The 19349-nt window shown below is 54.9% G+C and overlaps 1 protein-coding gene across 8 annotated transcripts in view; it reads right to left on the reverse strand.

The window, feature by feature from the left end:
* PKD1 (polycystin 1, transient receptor potential channel interacting) overlaps window positions 1-19349 on the reverse strand; it is an 83913-nt gene that overhangs the window by 35901 nt on the left and 28663 nt on the right. For 6 of the 8 annotated variants that reach the window (XM_041401397.1, XM_041401398.1, XM_041401394.1 and 3 more), the window contains exons 2-11: window positions 12213-12284; window positions 11651-11722; window positions 10147-10316; window positions 7399-8067; window positions 6965-7148; window positions 3561-3775; window positions 2230-2342; window positions 2011-2137; window positions 867-1144; window positions 146-337 (exon numbers count right to left, since the gene is read on the reverse strand). In XM_041401397.1, coding sequence (XP_041257331.1) covers window positions 146-337; window positions 867-1144; window positions 2011-2137; window positions 2230-2342; window positions 3561-3775; window positions 6965-7148; window positions 7399-8067; window positions 10147-10316; window positions 11651-11722; window positions 12213-12284 — 2092 coding nt within the window. The remainder of the gene's footprint in view (window positions 1-145; window positions 338-866; window positions 1145-2010; window positions 2138-2229; window positions 2343-3560; window positions 3776-6964; window positions 7149-7398; window positions 8068-10146; window positions 10317-11650; window positions 11723-12212; window positions 12285-19349) is intronic. The other 2 variants (XM_041401396.1, XM_041401399.1) reach the window with 2 other exon arrangements.

Genomic DNA, 19349 nt, shown 5'->3' on the forward strand with positions numbered 1-19349 from the left:
CAGGCCTGCCTGCAGCTGCAGCTGACAGCTGTAGACACAGGCTCTGTCACCCATACCCTGGAGTGCTGTAACATCTTGGATGTAATAATCGCATTTGGAAGAGCTGCCTGGATCCCACATCTCTCCTTTAGGCTCCTGCACTCACCCGCACAGAGCATGCCGTGCTGGGGACATCCACTGGGCTGGGGGACAGGCCCAGTGCCCGCTCAGAGGAGTTCCTCCTGGCCAGGGAGGTGGCACTGCGGTGGCACTGCAGGAACGAGCCCGAGCTTGCGTTGTGCTGGATGCTGAAAACGTCCCCAGCCCTGACAAAGATGTTTTCTTTGCTGAATGTGACCTGCAGAGAGAGGAGAGGGGTTTGGGTTAATGCCTGATTTAAGAGCAGTCAGCAGCCAAACTGCTGCCCTGGCACAATGCTGGATTTCCTGCCAGGTGGGAACCGACAGAAAAGGTGCAGATCCCAACAAAGCACAGGGAGACCTTCCACCACTCCACCCTCCTTGGCCTCTCTGAATCAAATGTACCAAAAAACAAATCAGCTTTATGCTCCATGTCCACTGTGTTAACGCCACGGGAACAGCCCGTGGAAATCTGCACAGCTTTGTCATGGAAACATGGAATGGTTTGGGTGGGAAGGAACCTTAAACCCATCCTGTTCCACGCCCTGCCATGGGCAGGAACACCTTCCAGCACCCCAGGCACAGGGGACTGCAGGGAGCCCAATGCCTGTGTGCCACTGGGCACGTCCTTCCATTCCAATAGACTTGAGTGGCTCCATCTGCTACGTGGGAACAACCCAAACTTACCCAAAGCCCCCAGGAGAAAAGTGCCCCAGCCACCCACTGGTCACAGCAGCAAACACTGACCTGGTACTGGGAAGAGGGGCCAGCTGGTACCAAGAAGAGGAACTCCTTGAGGAGTTCATAGCTGGGCTGGCTGGCGTTGGGCTGCAGGGCCCCCGGGGCAGGGCTGCTGCCAGAGGAGCTGTTGGCACACTCGGTCCCATTGCAGCAGCTCTTGTGGGATGAGCACAGATTCCTCAAAGGACACCACTGGAAACCAGGAGGACACTCCAGCAGCGTCCAGTTCCCATCGTCCTGAGCACTGGGGAGTGGCTCTGTAGCATTGTTTTCCTCCTGGTAGTCTGGAAGAAGTGAAAGAGAAATCAGTGATATAGCCATTCTGGTGAGTAACACTACTAATGCACTCCTCTGCTCCAAATTCACCCTTTTTTCCATTTTGATGATGGCTCCACTCTTAGCAAAAGCTGCAACTGCAGCACATCCTGCTGCTACATAAATGTCCTCTTTTACTGGAAAAATCCACCAAGATCATTAAGCCCAAAGTTGTCTCTTTTCCAGCGAGAACGTACCAATTTGCATTCTGAAAGGATCTGTGCTACAGCAGAAGTGAGTCCAAGTGAAAGCAAGAGCTGGCCTTGACATTGAAAACACATTAAGCAACTTTTCTGAAGTTAATGTTTCCATGTCAAAGTATCAGCTTGTCAGTGTCAGAAAAGATCCTTTTGTAACCAGCCAACCCCACGGCTACAACAAACATTCTGCTGCAGAATTAATTGTTGCCAAAACTGTGACTGTTGAGCTCTTGTACAAGGAATAAAAGGCTTTTTACATTATCTCATCCATCAGGAAGAAATGGGCTCAGGAAAATGTTCTTCCTTGTTAACCCGTGGGGCCAGATGGACCAGAACACATTCCCGTTTGACATGTGTCTTCACAAAGCAGAAAGTACAGCTCAGAAGATTAATGAGCTTCTCCACATGGTCCCTGCACTCACACTCTCCTCATGCATGGAGAGAAGTTTCTCCCTCTGTTATTTTCCCCAGGATAACACTGCTCCAAGGCTGTGGATCCCACACTTTGATCTCCTCCAAAAACAGAACCAAACCTCTGAGCTTTTAGGGTCAGAGCGCCAGAGGGGCCACAAGGCCAGCCCCAGTTTGATGGTGCCACCTCCAGCAATCCCACAGGCGCTGAGGAGCAGCCTCACCTTCTCCATGCACCAATCTGTGCAGCTGGAAGCTCACTTGGACGGGCTGCTGCAGCTCCTGTGCCACGAAGTCCAGGGCAGCGAGGAAGCCCTGGTGCCTGAAGGCCAGCTCTGGGAACTGCAGCACCTGCAGAACACGCACAGCTCTCACCTGCCCGCGGCCCCAGGGACCCCTGGGCAGCACAGGAGGAGCAAAGCCCCCCCAGCATCCCCCCTCACCTCCTCAGCCTGCCAGGGCTCCGCCGGCACGGCCTCGCTCAGGCTCCTCACGGCCCCGCGCGGGGCCAGCTCAGCCTCTCCCTCAAAGAAGTTCTCGGCGTTCAGGAGAATTCCTGTGTACCAAGGAAATATTGGAACAAAGCCCGTGAGACTCAGCAGGGCCCGAGGCCATTCCCTCCACCCTGTGAAGCTGCAGCAGGGCTTGGAGCACCCAGGAGAGCAGCAGCTCCATAATCCTGCATCTCCCTTCTCCTTACAGGTATCTTGACTTCTTTCTCATCCAGCACAAACAACATTTTAATTTACAACGTTCAGCAATTTTGATTTCTAGGAACTGTGCAAGGAACTCTCCCTTCCAACAACTGATGATTTGCTGGGAATTTCTGAGCACCAGGTGCACTTTCTCATCCTCCCTGTGCTCCAGACTTCTTGGGCAATGTGGCCAGGACCAACTGGTTTCCACCAGTGGCAAACACTGCTGGCTCTCTGGGGACTGGGCAGCTGCTGCTGCCCCTCTAACCAGGCCAGTGCTCTCTCTGGCCATGGCTTTTCCTTCTTAAATAATTCTTCTCCTCTGTTTCATGTCCATTCCTGCTTCTCTTTCTTACTTCCTACAGCGGTGTGGAAGGTTTGGAAAGCTGAATAACCACAAACCTGCACAGCACATCACACCTCACCTAATCAACTTCTGAGCCACCCCAACAGCTCCCAAAATACACAAAGAAGGACACCAAGCCACCAAGGCAGCAGCACAGCCTCAGATCCTGCCAGCAGCAAGAGGGAAGTAAGTTTCCCTCAAGTAAGAGAGAAAAGCTGTTTCCAGTGCTTTGCCTCAGAGCTTTGCTCCCCTCTCTCCTTCTGCTCATGAAAAAGAGGACACAGCCTCAAGCTGCACCAAGGGAGATACAGGCTAGGCTTAAGGAGGAAGTTTTTCACAGAAAGAGAGGTCAAATACTGGAATCATCTGCCCAGGGAGGTGGTGGAGTCACCATCCCTGGGTGTGTTTAAAACAAGACTGGATGTGGCACTTGGTGCCGTGACCTAGCTGAGGTGTTAGAACATGGGCTGGACTCCATGATCTTAAAGGTCCCTTCCAACCTAGAAACTCTGTGATTCTGTAATATGGCAAAGACTGGAGTAAGCCAAACTCTTCCTTTTGGGCCGAGGTTGGGTTTCTAGAAGCTGGGTTTGGGAATATTGCTGCAAGTCACACTCGTTCTGTGCTGACGCCCTGGAGGAGCCTCTCCACACATCCCTCTTTTTCCACACCAGTGGCAGGGAGGGGACCCCTGCCCAGCCCTGGTGGCAGCAGCAGGGCCAGCAGAGCCCACCTGGTGGCTTGTACTCGCAGACATAGCTGTGCTTGGCCATGCACAGGTCGGTGTTGCACTGGCCCGTGGGGCCCATGCGCACGCAGTGGTCGGCGTTGGAGGGATGGGGCTCTCCTGGCAGCCAGTTCTGACAGCTCTCCAGATTAAATCCTTCCCCTCTCTGCTGAGGTCCAGAGCTTGCAAAATCATTGAATCCAATCCAGACATCGAGGCTCCTGCAAAAAAAAAGGAAAATTTAAAAAAAAAAAAAAAAAAAAAAAAAAAAAAGGGGGGGGAGGGGGGATTTCAGGAAATCATGAGTATTAGAAAGAGCTGGGACAGCTGCCATCTATGGTTCTCTCTAAAAATAATAACAGCAGCTCCATCGGGGTGTCATGGGCTGCATTTCATGGAGCCTTGGAATTACTAAAGGGTTTCAGTATCCACTCTACCACCAGAGCCTCAGGAACTGCCCCTCCACAGCACAGCACTGCTCTGCTCCAGCCTTCCCAGCTCTGTCCCAAGAGCCTGGTGAGGGTGGCAGGCCCTGGCACAGGGTGCCCAGAGCAGCTGTGGCTGCCCCTGGATCCCTGGCAGTGCCCAAGGCCAGGCTGGACAGGGCTTGGGGCAACCTGGGATGCAGTGGAAGGTGTCCCTGCCCATGGAAAGGGGTGGAACAGGATGAGTTTTAGGATCCCTCCCAAGCCAAACCATTCCATGACTCCCTGGTTCTGTGACCAGCAGGTTGACTTGCACTCTGTCACCAAATGACCCTCCCCAGGCTGTGCCAAACCTGTCTTAAGTCACAGCCCAGGAGGAATGATCTGGTCACACAAAAGTGCCCGGGAAAGCTGAATCCCTCAGAAAAGTTGTGCTTTTCCTGGGCACACCTGGGGGATTTACCACCAGTCCATCCTCCACTGCAGGTGGCACTGGCACCAGTGCAGGACTAAAGCTCAGCAGTGCCAGCTCTGGGAGCTCTCCTGGATGCAGCTCCTGGAGATGATGAGCTCCTCAGCCACCATGGAAAGGCAGCCAGAGGGGACAAGCAGAGGCTGGAGCACTGCAGGCAGTGAACCCCAGGCACAGGACACTGCCAGGCTCCTTCAGGAGATGAAATGTCCCTGCTCCATCTGGAAACTGGCTCAATCCCAGCTGAGATCCTGGTGCAAAGTGCTGAGAGGTCTCTCATGGCCACAAAGACCCTGGAGAGCCGTTTCTGATCTCACCCAGCAGAAAGGGAGGTATTTGTTCCATATTAACTTCTATTAACTTCTCCATTTAACATGCTGCACCCTCCCAAGCTCTCAGCTCCTTCCCCACGCTCCCTCCTGCAGGTGGAAATCAATCCAGCCATGCCCTTGCCTGCCCCAGCCTGCTCCCAGGGTGGTAGCACAGCTCTGCAAAGCAGACTGGGGAGATAACTGGTGGTAACTGGTGCCTCTCCACCCCCAGGCTCATGCCAGATGAAATGATTCATGAGGTCACGCTGAAAAACGATGACAAAAATAACTTGTTCCATGAATCAGTAGTTTTCACTGCAAATGAGATGAACAAATAAATAAGGGCTGTGTTCTGCTCCTGAACCACTGGCAGGGAGTGAGGGAGAGCAGGGTAGGAAACTGCCTGCCTGCTGCCATCAGGAAAACTCACTGGAGATTTTCCTTTTCTAATTCCAGCTATGATCTAACTGCAAGTCATTAGGAAAAAAAAAAAAAAAAAGAAAAAAAAGTAAGAAAGAAAGGAATAACTAAAAGACAAGCTGCTGGCTGGCTCCCACCCTGCCCCACTGCCACTGCAGGGGAAAGAGGAGGATCTGAACTAGCTTTTTTTAAAGCAAGATGTGAGCTCTCCTCTGCCTCTGAGGAAGGACTGAGCTGCCCTGCTGGGGCAGGAGGAGCAGAACAAGCCTGGGGAAGCCTGGAAGGGCAGAGGGGCTCTCTGTGCTGCCCAGAAAAGGGGGTCCCCTGCACGGTCCCACCCTCTGCTTCTGCAGGCAGGGAGGGAGCAGCTCAGCACATGCTGCTCCTGGGGAGGCCATCCCACTCCAGGAGCAAAGCAGAGGAGACCTGCCCAGTGCCCTGATGGGAAACAGCCTCCAGCTTCTGCCATCTTCCATAAGAAACTGTGGAAGCTGCGTGTTCCAAAACCCTGCAGCTCGGCCCACTCGCCTTCTATCGCCAGGGAAATCACATCCTGGAGCTGCCTCCTTCATGTTTATCTGCACGGATTAATAAAATAAACACACGGGCTAGAGGGGGCTGGGGAGCAGAGGCTGTGGGGCAGCAGCTGGGGAACAGCCTCTCGTGGTTCCAGCAGCTCCACACGCGATTCCTGCACATCCCAGCAGCCATGCCCACTCCTCAGCTGGGGCAGGGACAGCTCCCTCCCCTTCCCCGGGGCAGGGGACACGGGTTTGCAATGTGAGGACGCAGCCCCGTGTGGAGGGAAGGGGCACAAGGATGGCAAGAAGGGGCTGGCAGCGCTCAGAGCCCACGTCAGCCCCACCAGCTGCTCCCTTCCACGTGCTGCTTTCTGGGATTTCTGGGATGTGTTTGTGAGGAGCCCAGCTCCCACAGCTGCAGCTGGGAGTGCTGACAAGGGCTGTCAGGTTCTGAGAGCTCTCCTGGTTGTCCTCCCTCCCCCGGAATGACTGCCTGGAGAAAGGGCACTCAGAGGGGCGGATTTAATCAAAGGCTGACACTTGCAGCACTCTCTGTTTATAAAGCCCAGTCCTGAGGCGGAACAGATGCTGCTGGAGAGGAGCACTGCTGCTTCCCAGGGTGAGAGACACAAGGGGAAAGGGTCTGGGCTTTGGGCTGCAGCCGTGTCTAAGGGCTCATGACCCCTTTCCACATTTCAGAGGCATCCACAGGCACAAACACAGGGTACACGAAGCCCACCAACCTCTCAATTCCCAGCTGTGATTCTGCCCCTTTCCTCTTCTTCCCTCCACAGCCTTTAAGGAAAGAAGCCAAGTCCAGCAAGGGCTAGAGCTCTGCTCACTCCTCCTCTCCATTCAGCTTCACCCCCACCAGCTCCTCACACTCACATCCCCCTGCCCTCAGGAAGCCAAAACCTGTGCCTGGGTGATGGCAGCCCTTCCCCTGCTCACTCAGGGAGCCAAAACCTGTGCCTGGGTGATGGCAGCCCTTCCCCTGCTCACTCAGGAAGCCAAAACCTGTGCCTGGGTGATGGCAGCCCTTCCCCTGCTCACTCAGGAAACCCAAACCTGTGCCTGGGTGATGGAAGCCCTTCCCCTGCTCACTCAGGGAGCCAAAACCTGTGCCTGGATGATGGCAGCCCTTCCCCTGCTCACTCAGGGAGCCAAAACCTGTGCCTGGGTGATGGAAGCCCTTCCCCTGCTCACTCAGGAAACCCAAACCTGTGCCTGGGTGATGGCAGCCCCTCCCCTGCTCACTCACCTGATGACATGAGCAACCAGGAAGCTCTGGATGTCGGGGCTGCTGACAAAAGCCAGGTCCCCGTTGCCGAGCTCCTGGCAGTGCCGCTGCGCCTCCAGCCACTCCGCCTTCTCCACCACCAGCTGGTAGCAGTGGTTATTTCCCGGGAAAACCAAGCCCTCAGGGGGGCACATGGGGTGAACTGCTGCAGAAAGAACACAGGGGTGATGTCCTGGCTACGGGCCACACACCCCGACCCAACGTGGGCAGCGAGGCTCCAGGAATGTGCCAGCCCTGAAGCCAACAAACCCCATCGCTGTCAGAGTGCAAAACACTGCTCAGAGCCAGGGAGCTGGAACTCACCCCCAGAGGAGCCACCCCTCACTGGCTGGGGAGGCAAAGGGGACCCCAGGAGCCAGTGCCACCCGGCCCAGCCCCCCAGGAGCCCTGCTCACCCCTGCCCAGCTCGCCGGGCTCGGCGGTGATCCCGTAGAGCAGCGCCAGCCCCGTGCCGCCCCTGTTGCGGATCCGGATGTCCAGGCTCTCGTTTGCCACCACCAGGGAGGGACACTGCAGCTCCAGCTGCTGGGGTGAAGCCACCACCTCAATCTCTGCCTGCTGCTGCAGGAGCCTGGAGCCCACGAGGAGGGTGGCAGTGACGTTGTAGTGCCCGGGTAGGGCGTAGCTGTGCACGGCCGTGTGCCCAGTGGTGTTGAGAACCTCGCTCTGGTCCCCAAATTCCCACAGTAAAGTGCTGGCAGCAATGGGAATACTGACATTGAAGAGCACGGGCTGGTGCAGGCTGTAGCGGGGCTGCAGTCCTGTGAAAGACACAGGCAGCTGTGCCTGGAAGGGCAAGGGGACGAGTGAGGGGCCACCACAGCCCTGCCCAGACAAATGCTCAGTGCAAAACGGCAAACAGCCGGAGGAAGAGTTCGTTTCGTGGGCAGTTCCACACAAACACTGCCCCTGGGGGCTGAAACCCCCATAATCCTGGTCTTGGGAGTAACAGAGGGCACTGCAGGTCTCCTCAGTGAGGTTCCCAGGGTGGACAGAGGTGAAGAGGATGATAAGTTCAGCTTCTTCGGTGTAGTTTCCTGTCAGACACGTGATGTATTGAGCTCCTGCAGGACAGAACAGAAGATCCTCTTGCAAAACAGACTCTGGGATGTCATGGATTGGTGAGACCCTCCAAGAGAACCACCCCACACTTCTGGGAATGGAATTTTCCTGCTCAGCTCCTGCTCTGAGTGTTTCCTTTTTGAGACTTGCCTGGGAAGTCTTTAATCCCCCAGCAACAGTTTCCAAACTCTTTATGCTAATTAGTGATGACAGAAATAACAAGCCAGTCACACAGATTTATGGAGCAGCGGCACTCAGTAAATAAAACAGGGCTTTGGAGAGCCTGACACTCCCATGGGACATGGAGCCACTGAGTCTGACACTCAGAGGAGCCCACAGGACTTGCTACCAAGTGAGACCATGACAAAAGGATGTCCTTTGGTGGTACCCTGGCGTGGTCAGTGCAGAATGTTTCACCATGTGCTGCCTGGGACTTCCAGCAGCAAATCCAAAACCAAACACCCTTGGGCAGTGGCACACTGATGGACCCTCCACCAGGCCCACTCCCTGAGGCACCTTCCTCCATGGGGAGAGCCAAGAGTCTTCCTCCCTGCAGGAAAACGTGGAGCTGGAGAGGAGAGCGATGCCAGGCCCAGGCGCAGGGATGCCCACGGGATCACACGTGCTGTGCCAGGGAGCAGGGACACACGTGGGCACAGAGGAACAGCTCATTCCCTGAGTGTCATCCCCTGCCTCTGGCCTGCAGGGCTGGGACATTTCCCTGCCACAAACACCCAGGCAGGGCCTCTCCCTCCACTCTGCCCACGTGGCCCGGCCACGTTTGCGCCGCCGCCGCCGCCGGTTGCTACAACATCTCCCCCAAACATCTCAACAGCTCCAGCCTCGTGTGATCTTCCCAGATCAAACCCATCCAGCTGTCCAGCTTCCTCCACGGCCTTCCTGCAAATGCTGAGCCTCTTCTCCTAAGAACAGTCCCTGGAGAGGAGCACGGCACGGGAACTGCTCTGTTTTCCACCACCAGCCTGGTCATTCTTCATCCCCTGCCGGTCACTGAGAGCTGTCAGGAGCTGGCAGGCTGTCCCAGCCTACTCCCATCACACTGAATTACCCAGAAGGCAGCCTCACATTATTGTTTCCACACTGGCTTAAAGTAGTTCAAGAGGGAACAACTAATTGTCAAGAGCAGTGACAGCGCCAAGTGTTTTTCCCTTTGATAACTCCTGCAAGATGCTGCAAGCTGGGGTAGCTTTGCTGGGGGAAGAGGAACAACCACCACCTGGATTTTGGTCTTGGGGAACACTGTTCCTCACCAGGCAGCTCAGCTGGCTCCCACCAGCTCTGGGTCATTCAGCCTCATCCCTGCATCCTCCTGTCACACAGCTCTGGGTCCTTCAGCCTCATCCATGCATCCTCCTGTCACACAGCTCTGGGTCCTTCAGCCTCATCTCTGCATCCTCCTGCCCCATCCACAGCCCTCAAATCAAAGGAGATGCCTGCTGCCTGCCACAGGAAGCCCTTTCTCTCCCTTCCTCCCTCTCATTCCAGAATAACTGAGCACCCAGGCAGGATCAGTTTCCTTAGGGCTCTCCCTTTTCCACTGAATCACTGCCTGACATTTCTCCTGGCCAAGCAGTCATAAAGCAGTGATAATTCTGCTTTCTGGCCATGAGCTGCTCTCCATCCAGCAGTACAGAGGAACAAACCCTGCCCAGCTCCAAATGACAAGAATTCCTGGAGCAGGTGGCTGTAGACCAGGGCACTGCTCATTCTCTCCCAAAGTGGAGCCCTGCCACCTGCAAAGACCCAGCTCAGCATGTGCTCAGGTGCCATCACCTCCCAAGAGCTTTCAGGGCTTGAGCTCAGCCTGTTCAGACCCTGGGACAATGACAGCCTGGGGCTGCAGGTCACAGAGCCACAGTCCTGTGGTGTCTGCTCTGTGGTCAGGGCTAATCTCAGCCCTGGTGTGACTGCCTTGGTCCTTAGGGCACCAAGGTACACAGTGAGTGACCAACACCTGATTAATGAGATTAGAACTCCTCACTGAAGGTCTGAAGAGGCCCCAGCTGCCCCTGAGGCCACCACTCCCTCTCAGCCAGCTCCACCCCACAGCCTCTCCTTACCACAGGTGGTGTTGAGGAACAGTACATCGAAGAGGGACAGGTTGGCCACCTCGGGGGGGTGGGCACACCTCGTGTCCGACGCCTCAAGGACTCTCACGTTCCTGTCCTCCACCCAGCGGGGCAGCCAGGACAGTTTGCAGTCACAAACAAATGGATTCCAACTTAAGTTTCTGTCAGAGGGAGATCAGAACAAGTTAAGGATTAATGTGACATGTGCTAAGCTTTAATTACAGCAGTGTGCCGAGCCCTCCCTGTTCCCATCTGTGCCACTCCACTGAAAGGCTTTGGAATAACTGGGAGAGGAGTTAATGAATAGGGAATCAAGCAATAATTAACGTGATTTTTTCTAGAGGCTAGAATTAGGCAAGTACTCCAAGTACTTTTTTAACTCTACAAATAATTGTTGCAATTAGAAGCAAATGACAGACACAATCATATATCTAAAAAAAATCTGCCATGCACAATCATATATCTAAAAAAATCTGCCATGCAAGAGCCCCAGGGTATGAGGGCAGCCTCTCCTGCTCGGGGAGACTATTTACAGCACCATTAGAAAATAGCTAAGAGAATAAAATTCATCTGTCAAAAAAAAGAAATGTGAAGCCAATGATAATCTTTCCATGCAGCAGTTCAATGAAAAGAGGGAAAATTTTGGATCAAAAAGCTTGATCCAAATGACAGCCTTTGGCACTCAGCTGTGAGCAGGACAGAGCTGGAGCTGTGTGTGGAGCTGATGCCAGCAGGGCTGGGTGCTTGCAGGGCTCAGCCCTGACCCTGGGGCTGAAAGCACCACTGTGCCACCAGGCTGAGCAGGGACAGCTCGTTGGGACCCAGCCCTGAGCCCCCCTGTCCTTCCAGAGCCAAACTGCAACGCTGAGGGTGTTCTTTGTGTCCTGTCCTCAGGGACAATGTGGGGCTGAGCTTTTCTCTCTGGCCAAGAGGGCTTGCACAGGGTTAATCCTTTGGCTCACCCAGAGGCAGAACTGCCACTTGTGCTGTGACTTCAGGGATCCCTCCTGGAAATGTGTGGCTTCCCCTCACCCCCCTTCACTCAGCATCAAAAGACCTCAATTAAAAAACAAAACCTGAAAACCTGAATCCCTTAAGGACAACCTCTTCAGGTGACTTGGGCACCTCAGTCAGGACCTACCACGCTCCTCCAGGGCCAGGTGTGACCATGCAAACAGGACAGTGTGACCACAGTCAGAGACAAGAACTCAGCAGAGCTGGTGTGGGAGAGAAGCCAGGAAGACAAGAAGGCAGCAGCAGAGGTTGGAGGTCCCAGGAGACAGAGACCAGGAAGAGGTCAGGACTGGTGGACAACAGGACCCAGGAGCAGCACACAGCGTGAGGAAGGAACTGGAGACACCCCAAAAAGCAGCTGCTTGGGTGGGCAGCTGCCCAGCATCTCTCCAAGTCAGCACAGCCTCCCACCCAGCAGGAAAGGAAGGGATGTTTCAAGGAAAGGTCTGAATAAAGAACTGGGAAACAAAGATGAACTTACATTTCACTTAAATTAAATAAATTATCAAATATTCCATCTTCTAATGTAGAAATCTGGTTGTGGCTTATATCTCTGTAAAAGACAGGAAAAGTTCATCATGTTAGAGGCCACTTCCTCGTCAGTGCAGCTTTTCCCTGGCAGGGTGGGCAGCCCTGGCACAGGTGCCCAGAGCAGCTGGGGCTGCCCCTGGATCCCTGGCACTGCCCAAGGCCAGGCTGGATGGAGCTTGGAGCAGTCTGGGCTAGTGGAAGATGTACTTTAAGGTCCCTTCCAGTACCAACAGACACCTTGTGATAATTCTGCTTTCTGGCCATGAGCTCCTCTCCACCCAGCAGTACAGAGGGACAAACCCTGCCCAGCTCCAAATGCCAATAATTCCCAAATGCCAATAATTCCCAAATCACTCCAAATAGGCCTCAGGGAGGGAGCCCATGGGCAGGACTACGTGGGGCTGGGGAGATGAGGTGGAGCAAGAGCAAAGCAAACCAGTGCAAGAGAGCCAGGGCCCAGCTCAGCCCTGCTGGGGGCACTGGGAGGACTGGGGGGAACAGCAAGTACTCACAGCTTTGCCAGAGAAGTCAGGCTTCTGAAGAGCTCAACATCTAAACCACTGATCCTGTTATTGGAAAGATCCCTAAGGAAAGAAAAAAAAAATAATTTTCAGCCTTCGTTCAAGCCCATTTTGTCACACCTCCATTACCAGAGCTCAGAAGAGCCTCTCTCCAAACCCCAGCCAGAATCCTGACTGGAAAAGGGATGTGTTGAAGGCAGAGCATTTTTTCCAGCCAAAGAAAACACCTTTCCCAAAACCATAAAGCATTTGCTGCTCATATAACCTGTAAAAAGAGATCAGGAGCCTCAGGATGTTGCCCCCACTCTGCAGCACACCTGGAGCAATTACACCATGCCACACGTGGTACTAAACGTGATGTACCCTCTTAAAAGATATTCAAGTCTAATCTATGTTCAAAGAAGTCATTAAGAAGTACTTTAGACTCAAGTAGTAATTAACTCAGAGAAAAATTTATGATGAACTTCCAAGTGTGTTTCTGGTGCCAAAGCCCTGATCAGTAATTACACAATTGATGCGTCAACTCCACATTTTAAACATCTTTTTGTCTCTCTTTGGAAAAGCTTAAAATGGAAGAAGAAGTAGCAATAAAGAATATTTTCCGTTTGAAATCAGGACAGATTGTCATTCTAAAAGGAACACTGCTTAACAAGTTGCTCCCAGTAACAGCAACAGCCTTCAGCTCATCCAAACCAAACTGTCCCTGTCCAGCCCAGCTCTGTCCTCACCCAGCATCCTCCTCCCCACATTTAAATGTCACTCAGAGAAGCGAAAGTTTCGCTCCTCAGTCTCCACTTGTTCAACAAACTTCACTATTCGTTTTCAGAAAAATCTCCTTTGGCCTGAACTTCCTTTCAGCAGCACCAAAACCCTTCCTGCAAGCCCATGTGATGGCTCTTACCCTTCATGGACTTCTGGCTGAGCTCCCAGGAGAGCACAGGGCTGGACACACTTTGCCACACTCCTTTCTCACCTTTTTTCCTACTAACACCTCCTCTCACTTCTCCTGGCTGTCTCAGCTGTTGTTTCTACCCCTTAATCAATTATTTCTTGGTTTGATCTGACATTTAAACTTCATTTATCCAAACGAAAAGAATTCTGCCAAACTGGCAGGAAAATTATGTACAATTCCAGGAAACTGGGGATAAGTGACAGGGATGGATGTCTCTTTAAAAGGTTTATTTTCCCTGATTTTGCTGCCTGGGAGTTATTTGCCAAGCTTAGAGCAGATTCAGAAGAGTTCACCAGCAACACCAATACAGAAGTCCAAGTAATGTGCAAAATACCAGCTCAGTAAATACATCAGGAAAAGGACATTAATAAAGACATGGGATCACGCCAGGGATCTGAGCAGCTGGGACAGCAGGGCAGGAGCACAGAGCATCCCTGGCTGAGCCCCACTCTGCACAGGGACAGCAAAGCCACCCCCAAACCTGCTTCCAGCTCCCTCTGGAAGATAAGCACAGAGACAGCTGGGACTGGAACCCAGGTGCTCCAGGCAGGACAGACCCTCCTTGGGGACACCCCAGCTCCACCTCTCCTGAGCATTTCTGTACTCTGAACCCCCTGGCCCTACTGCACCTGTGTGGGGAAGGGCCAGACCTCCACCCAGCCACCCTACAGGGAGACCAGCACAAATATTTCCCTTCTCCTCTGAAATACCTGGAAGTCGCCCATTTGGTTTTTAGGCAGCACCTCAAGTCCAAGGAAAGGAAATGGGAGTTTCAGCTCAGATGCCTTCCTGCTCCTCGCCCAGACAAGCAAACCCTCCAAAACAAACCACTCAGCTGCTACAAAAACAGGGCTCTGCCATTTCCAAGAGCCTCTTCCAAGGCGTTCCTTGGCTGCAGGGGGAGCGTGGGGCAAGGGGAGCTTGGGAAGGTGGCAGACACTGCCTTTGGGGTGCCAGCACTGTCGTGTCTCACGGCTGGAGAGGCCTCCTGCTGTCCTTTTAAAGGACCTTGGCTGCCATCCTGCACACTCCACTCCCAGCTGGTGTGATGATCAGATCAGGGGTGATGAGCTGAGCTCACCCCTCTGAGCTGAGCCTCAGCCCAGCGTGCAGAGCTGCTCCAGCCCCAGCACTCCCAGCAGAGCTGGGGCTCAGCCCCAGAGGCTGCACCCCTGGAGGCTGCAATTAACCCTGGCACTCTGGCACTCCTCTAGAGCTCAGATGCTGCCCAAGGATGCCCAGCCCTTGGCTCCCACCTTGCTGAGCCCCACCCAGGCCAGGCACCAGCTGGCACCCACTGGTACCTACAAAGCAGGGTGACTCCCTTGCTCTCTGCTTGCCCTCGTGATCCCATGAGGAACTGGTACAAAACTCCTCCGTTTTCACCCTCCCTGAGCTCCTGGGTGCAGAGCCTGCAGGGGAAGCAGAGCTGAGGTGACAGGACAGCTGGGACAAGTGAGGAGTGGTGGTGGAGGCAGCGCCTGCCACCTCCAGCTAGGAGCTGCCCTCTCCCACTGCTCCCTCTGCAACAGGCATGGAAAATCATCTTATGCCTTCCTGGCATGGGAACCGAGCTGGGCTGCAGAGAAAAATCCAAACCAGGAAACACTGAGCAATAAAAGCCAAGGCAAAGGCGTGGGACAGAGCTGAGCCTGGCGCTACCACAAACTGCCACGACTGTGTTTTCCCAGCCCACTGCCAGGCCAGAGGAAATTCAGAGCAGGTTCAAGGCAGAGGCGAAGCCAGCAGCAAACAAGGCTCTCCATTGACATTCCCTGCACACACAGCCTGACGCCCTCCTCATGAGGAGAAGGAAAAATGTCCTTTCCTGTGGCTCGGGGGGACTTCGGGAACACGCTGTGCCTCCTGGAAAAGGGCAGCCACCAGTCACAACTGCTCAGTCCTGCCTCGGTGTCCAGGAGCCATGCAATGTCATTCTGTGGGACATGGGGCACCAGAAGTGGCCAAGCTACAGCACAGGACTCAGACTGTGTCACTGAGAGCTCCCCACACTGCCCCGTGCCACCTCCCAGCCCAGCTAAGGGAGACATTCAGATACTCTGGGAAAGGGAGGTGGTTTAGTGAGGAAGGTGAAGCTTTGGGAAATAAGGGAATATTCAGTAATGAGGGCGTCAGCCTGAGCCTTGGGAGCCTTCAGCTCCACTCCAGCCCTGCCAGCACTGCCTGTGTGGTGCTGGTGCATCCCTGAGCTGTCGTACCCACAGCCCAGCTCACAGGCAGCCTGAGGGTGGATCCACACACACACAACCAGCCCCAGCCGCTGCCCAAGGGCTTGGGCAATTCTGGGGGAATTTTCAGGGGGAAAAGGCACCAAGAACCGGCTCCTTCGGCAGCTGCTGCCCCGATGGAGGAGCGAGGGAACGAGAGCATTGAGGGCAGCAGGAGAGCTCAGTGCCACCCACTCCATCCCTCTGCGATGCCCAGCAGCCCCCTCAGTGCCAGCCCGGGGGTTATTCCTGCACACTGCTGTGGCCAGGCTGGTTTTGGGCACTGCTGTTCGCTCCCTCACTCCATGGAACACACAACGCCCGGCAGAGCACGGGCGGCCCCGCTGCCAAGGCTGATGTCATGCTCTCATTATGTCATTTGTGGGCCCGCTCTGCCTCCATTTCACAAAAAGGGAGGGAGGCAGAGGGAGGGCAGAACTTCCCCAGCCCCTCTGGTGCAGGGAGCCCTGCCAGAACAGTAATGGGAAAAGCATCCAGAGACGGAGAAGCGTCTGAGCGAGAGGAGCCTGTGCCTTGGGGCAGAGCGCGGCCCAGAGCAGCTCCAGGGCTGAGCCACCACCAAAGATGAGGCTCCTGTGGGGCACCAAAGCTCCAGAGGGGCCAGGGAAACACAGCAGTGCTCCCATTTCTTACCCCATCACGCAGCTGGGGCTGCCCCTGGATCCCTGGCAGTGCCCAAGGCCAGGCTGGACCAGCCTGGGACAGTGGGAGGTGTCCCTGCCATGGCAGGGGTGGGCTTTGATGTCCTTTCCAACCCAAACTATTCCAGGATTCTGTGAGAATTCCACACCCTGTGACCGGTGAGAACAAGGGACATGGGGACATGTGAGATGGCTGGTGAGACGCAGAGAAGCTTCCAGAGCCTTCCATCGCCTGCCAGACGCACAACCTGCCCCAGAGATGCCCAAGGCTGCCTCCCACGTTGCCATGGCAAACACTTGCCTGTCTCCAGGAACAAATGGCAGCACGGAGCTGATCCTGCCTGACACACAGAACAGACTTTGAGAACAGAGCAGGAAAAACTCTGTGTGCTTTTGCCTGCCCGAGCCAGGAAAAATTACAGGTTTTTGCTGATCAGATTCCTTTTTCCCTTCGTCTTTTGGCTTGCACCTCTCCAAGGAAGCACAGCAGAAGCAGCAGCACTCGTGTGCAGAGGTGATGATAGAGATTATTTCCACAAATGGTCCTGGAAATCTGAATAAACACAGATTTTCCTGTGTGCTGGGCAATGCTGTGGCCCTGCAGCAGGGCAGGGACAGCCTGCCTGGCAGGAACAGCCTCACAGCTCTCCTGCACCAGGAGCCCTCTGCCTTTCAACACAGACAGGAGGGAAACTGCACGTGGAGATCCTCACCCCCAGTTACTCGTTTTAGTCATGCTGAACAGGGATTTTCCACGGCAAAAGGATTCCAGCTCCAGCACACATCACCCCCAAGAGTGCAGCCCAGCACCAAGAGGGGCCTTTCCCTGGTGGCAGGCAGCTGTGAGCACCCTCATCCCCCCGAGGCTGTCACAGCACGATGACAATTTATTTGTCCATTCTGAATTTATGAGCTTCAAATGCTGGCCCAAGTCCTTGGCTCTCTCCGAGGAATTTGCCCCAAAGAACTTTTTCGCAAAAATTCATCTAAAAATGGAATGCTTTTCTTCCTACAGCAAAATCCTGGTTGTTGGTAAGAAATGCAAGAGATGAGCATCTCTGCCGTGTTCTGTACAGCCTGTGCCCTCTGAAGAGAGCAGAGCCCTCCCAACAGACCCTCCCGGGGCAGCAGTGCCAGGTCTGTCCCAGCCCCTGCAGGACCACGAGCAGCTCACCCCATCACTGTGGGCTCCCTGAGCAGGGGGATGCAGCAACGCTTCCCCCTCACCTCACAGCCCTGCCTCATCCTGCTCCAGCCTCTCCCTGGGCACCAGCACAGCAAAACCCTTTGGATGTGCAGAGTAAAGCAAGACTGGGGCCTCAGGCTCTTCACAGCTCAGCAAAGGGAGCCTGTGCTCTGAGCAGCAGGGAGAGGCTGAGCTGAGAGCTCGGGGCACCCCAGGGGACACAGCCCCTGCTCCACTCCCTCTGCTCCTGCCCTGGAGCAAACACAGGAGGTGAGGCTGCAAACACTGCAGGACACACAGGCAGGGCACCCTGCCACGGCCAGGGGATCCCAAGCCCAGCCAGAACATCCTCACAAGCCAGGGCACCCCTGCCATGGCCAGGGTGTCCCAACCCTGATCAGAGAATGACAATCACAGCTATGGCACCCCTGTCACAGCCAGGGGACCCCAACCACAGCCAGAACATCCTCACAACACCCAAGGCACCCCTGCCATGGCCAGGGGACCCCCAGCACAGCCAAGGGGTCCCAACCATGACCAGGGCATCACAACCAGGACATCCCAACCACATCCAGGGCACCCTGCCACAACCAGGGCATCCCAAGCCCAGCCAGAACATCCTCACAAGCCAGGGCACCCCTATCATAGCCAGGGCATCCCAGCCATGGATGGGGCACTGAAACCATGGCAGGGCAGCCCCAGCAGGGCCAGGAGAAGGGCTCCCTGCAGGTGGGAGCTGTCTGCAGAGCAGCTGTGCTCCAGGACAGCTCCTCACAGCCCTGCAGGCTTTCCCAAATATGGCTGTGGAGCCGAGCAGGGATGGAGGCCCTGGAACAAGGGGACCTGTGACCTCATGCAGCACGTCAGCTCTGGCAGGGCTGTCCTGGAGCCACGGCACCGTGTGCTCCATCCCTCTCATCCTTCCCTCCTGCCCAGGGGGCTCCCAAAATGCAGGACCCGCAGCTCAGCTGCTCTTACAGGTCATCCTCACCCCGAGCTGATTCCATCCCTGCACTGCCAACACCCAAAGGTGAAGGGGGCACCAGGGTGTCACCAGGGGAGCTTGGGGAGGCCAGGAAGGGGGGACAGGGAGGGGGATACAGGGATGGCACCGTTCTGAGAGGTCCCTCCCACCTCCTGAGCCAGCTGAGTGACCAGGAGGTGGCACTGAGCAGGGCTGGCACCAAGCAGGGCTGGCACCGAGCAGGGCTGGCACCGAGCACGGCTGGCACCAAGCACGGCTGGCACTGGCCGTGGTCCCCCCCTCACTGCCAAGGGGTGACTCCATGTGGCACAAAACAAGGAGAAACCTCAGCCCTGCGACACCAGGGCAAAGGATGGCAACAGCAGGGAGCTGCAGCTCGGGAGAGCAGCAGCCCAAGCACTGCAATCAAGCCGATGTCCATAATTAGCGCCGCACGTAAACGAGCCGTCTGCAGCTCCAGCCAGGGAAACGTCAGCCCTGCAAACGCTCATTTGTCTCACGGAAAGTCTGCAAAGCAACCAAAGATGTGATGAATCCAAGTATCTTCCCAGCACACGTGGCACAGCTCAAGCAGATCCCACTGTGCTTTCCACGCAGATCCCCGCTTCTTCCCCAAAACTCATCTGCTCCCACGTCCTGTGCCCCCGGGTGCCAACACACAGCAATTCCAGTGCCCAGCTCTGCTCTCCTGAAAACCCAGCACGTCTCCAAGCCAGCCTGTTGGGAGCCCAGGAACATTTGATTTTACCATAAAAAGGGAGAACTCTGCGAGCTGTAATTTAGGGATTACACAGCTGAGCTACTCAGTGCTTAATCTTCCTTACACAAAGTGAAGAGTTTTCAATAAATGTTTAGGTATTGGTGACATTAACTCACCACTGGGACAGGGAATGGCGCAGATAATCTCTGCATCCTGTTTTTTTATGACTCAATTTGTATTTATTTTGTAGGTGAGGCTTTTCCTTGGGCAGCTGTCCTAGGGATGTGAGAAACAGCAAAACCCCAATGCTATTTAGCCCTAGCACTGTAAATTCTGCAGTCCACAAGAAAGGAGCCACAGGCAGGGTTCACAGGATGGGATAATGCTGGACTGATCACAGGGATGTGACACTGAG

Source organism: Onychostruthus taczanowskii, unplaced genomic scaffold (genome assembly GCF_017590055.1).
Source record: "Onychostruthus taczanowskii isolate IOZ18803 unplaced genomic scaffold, ASM1759005v1 scaffold19, whole genome shotgun sequence".
NCBI classification, from domain to species: domain Eukaryota; kingdom Metazoa; phylum Chordata; class Aves; order Passeriformes; family Passeridae; genus Onychostruthus; species Onychostruthus taczanowskii.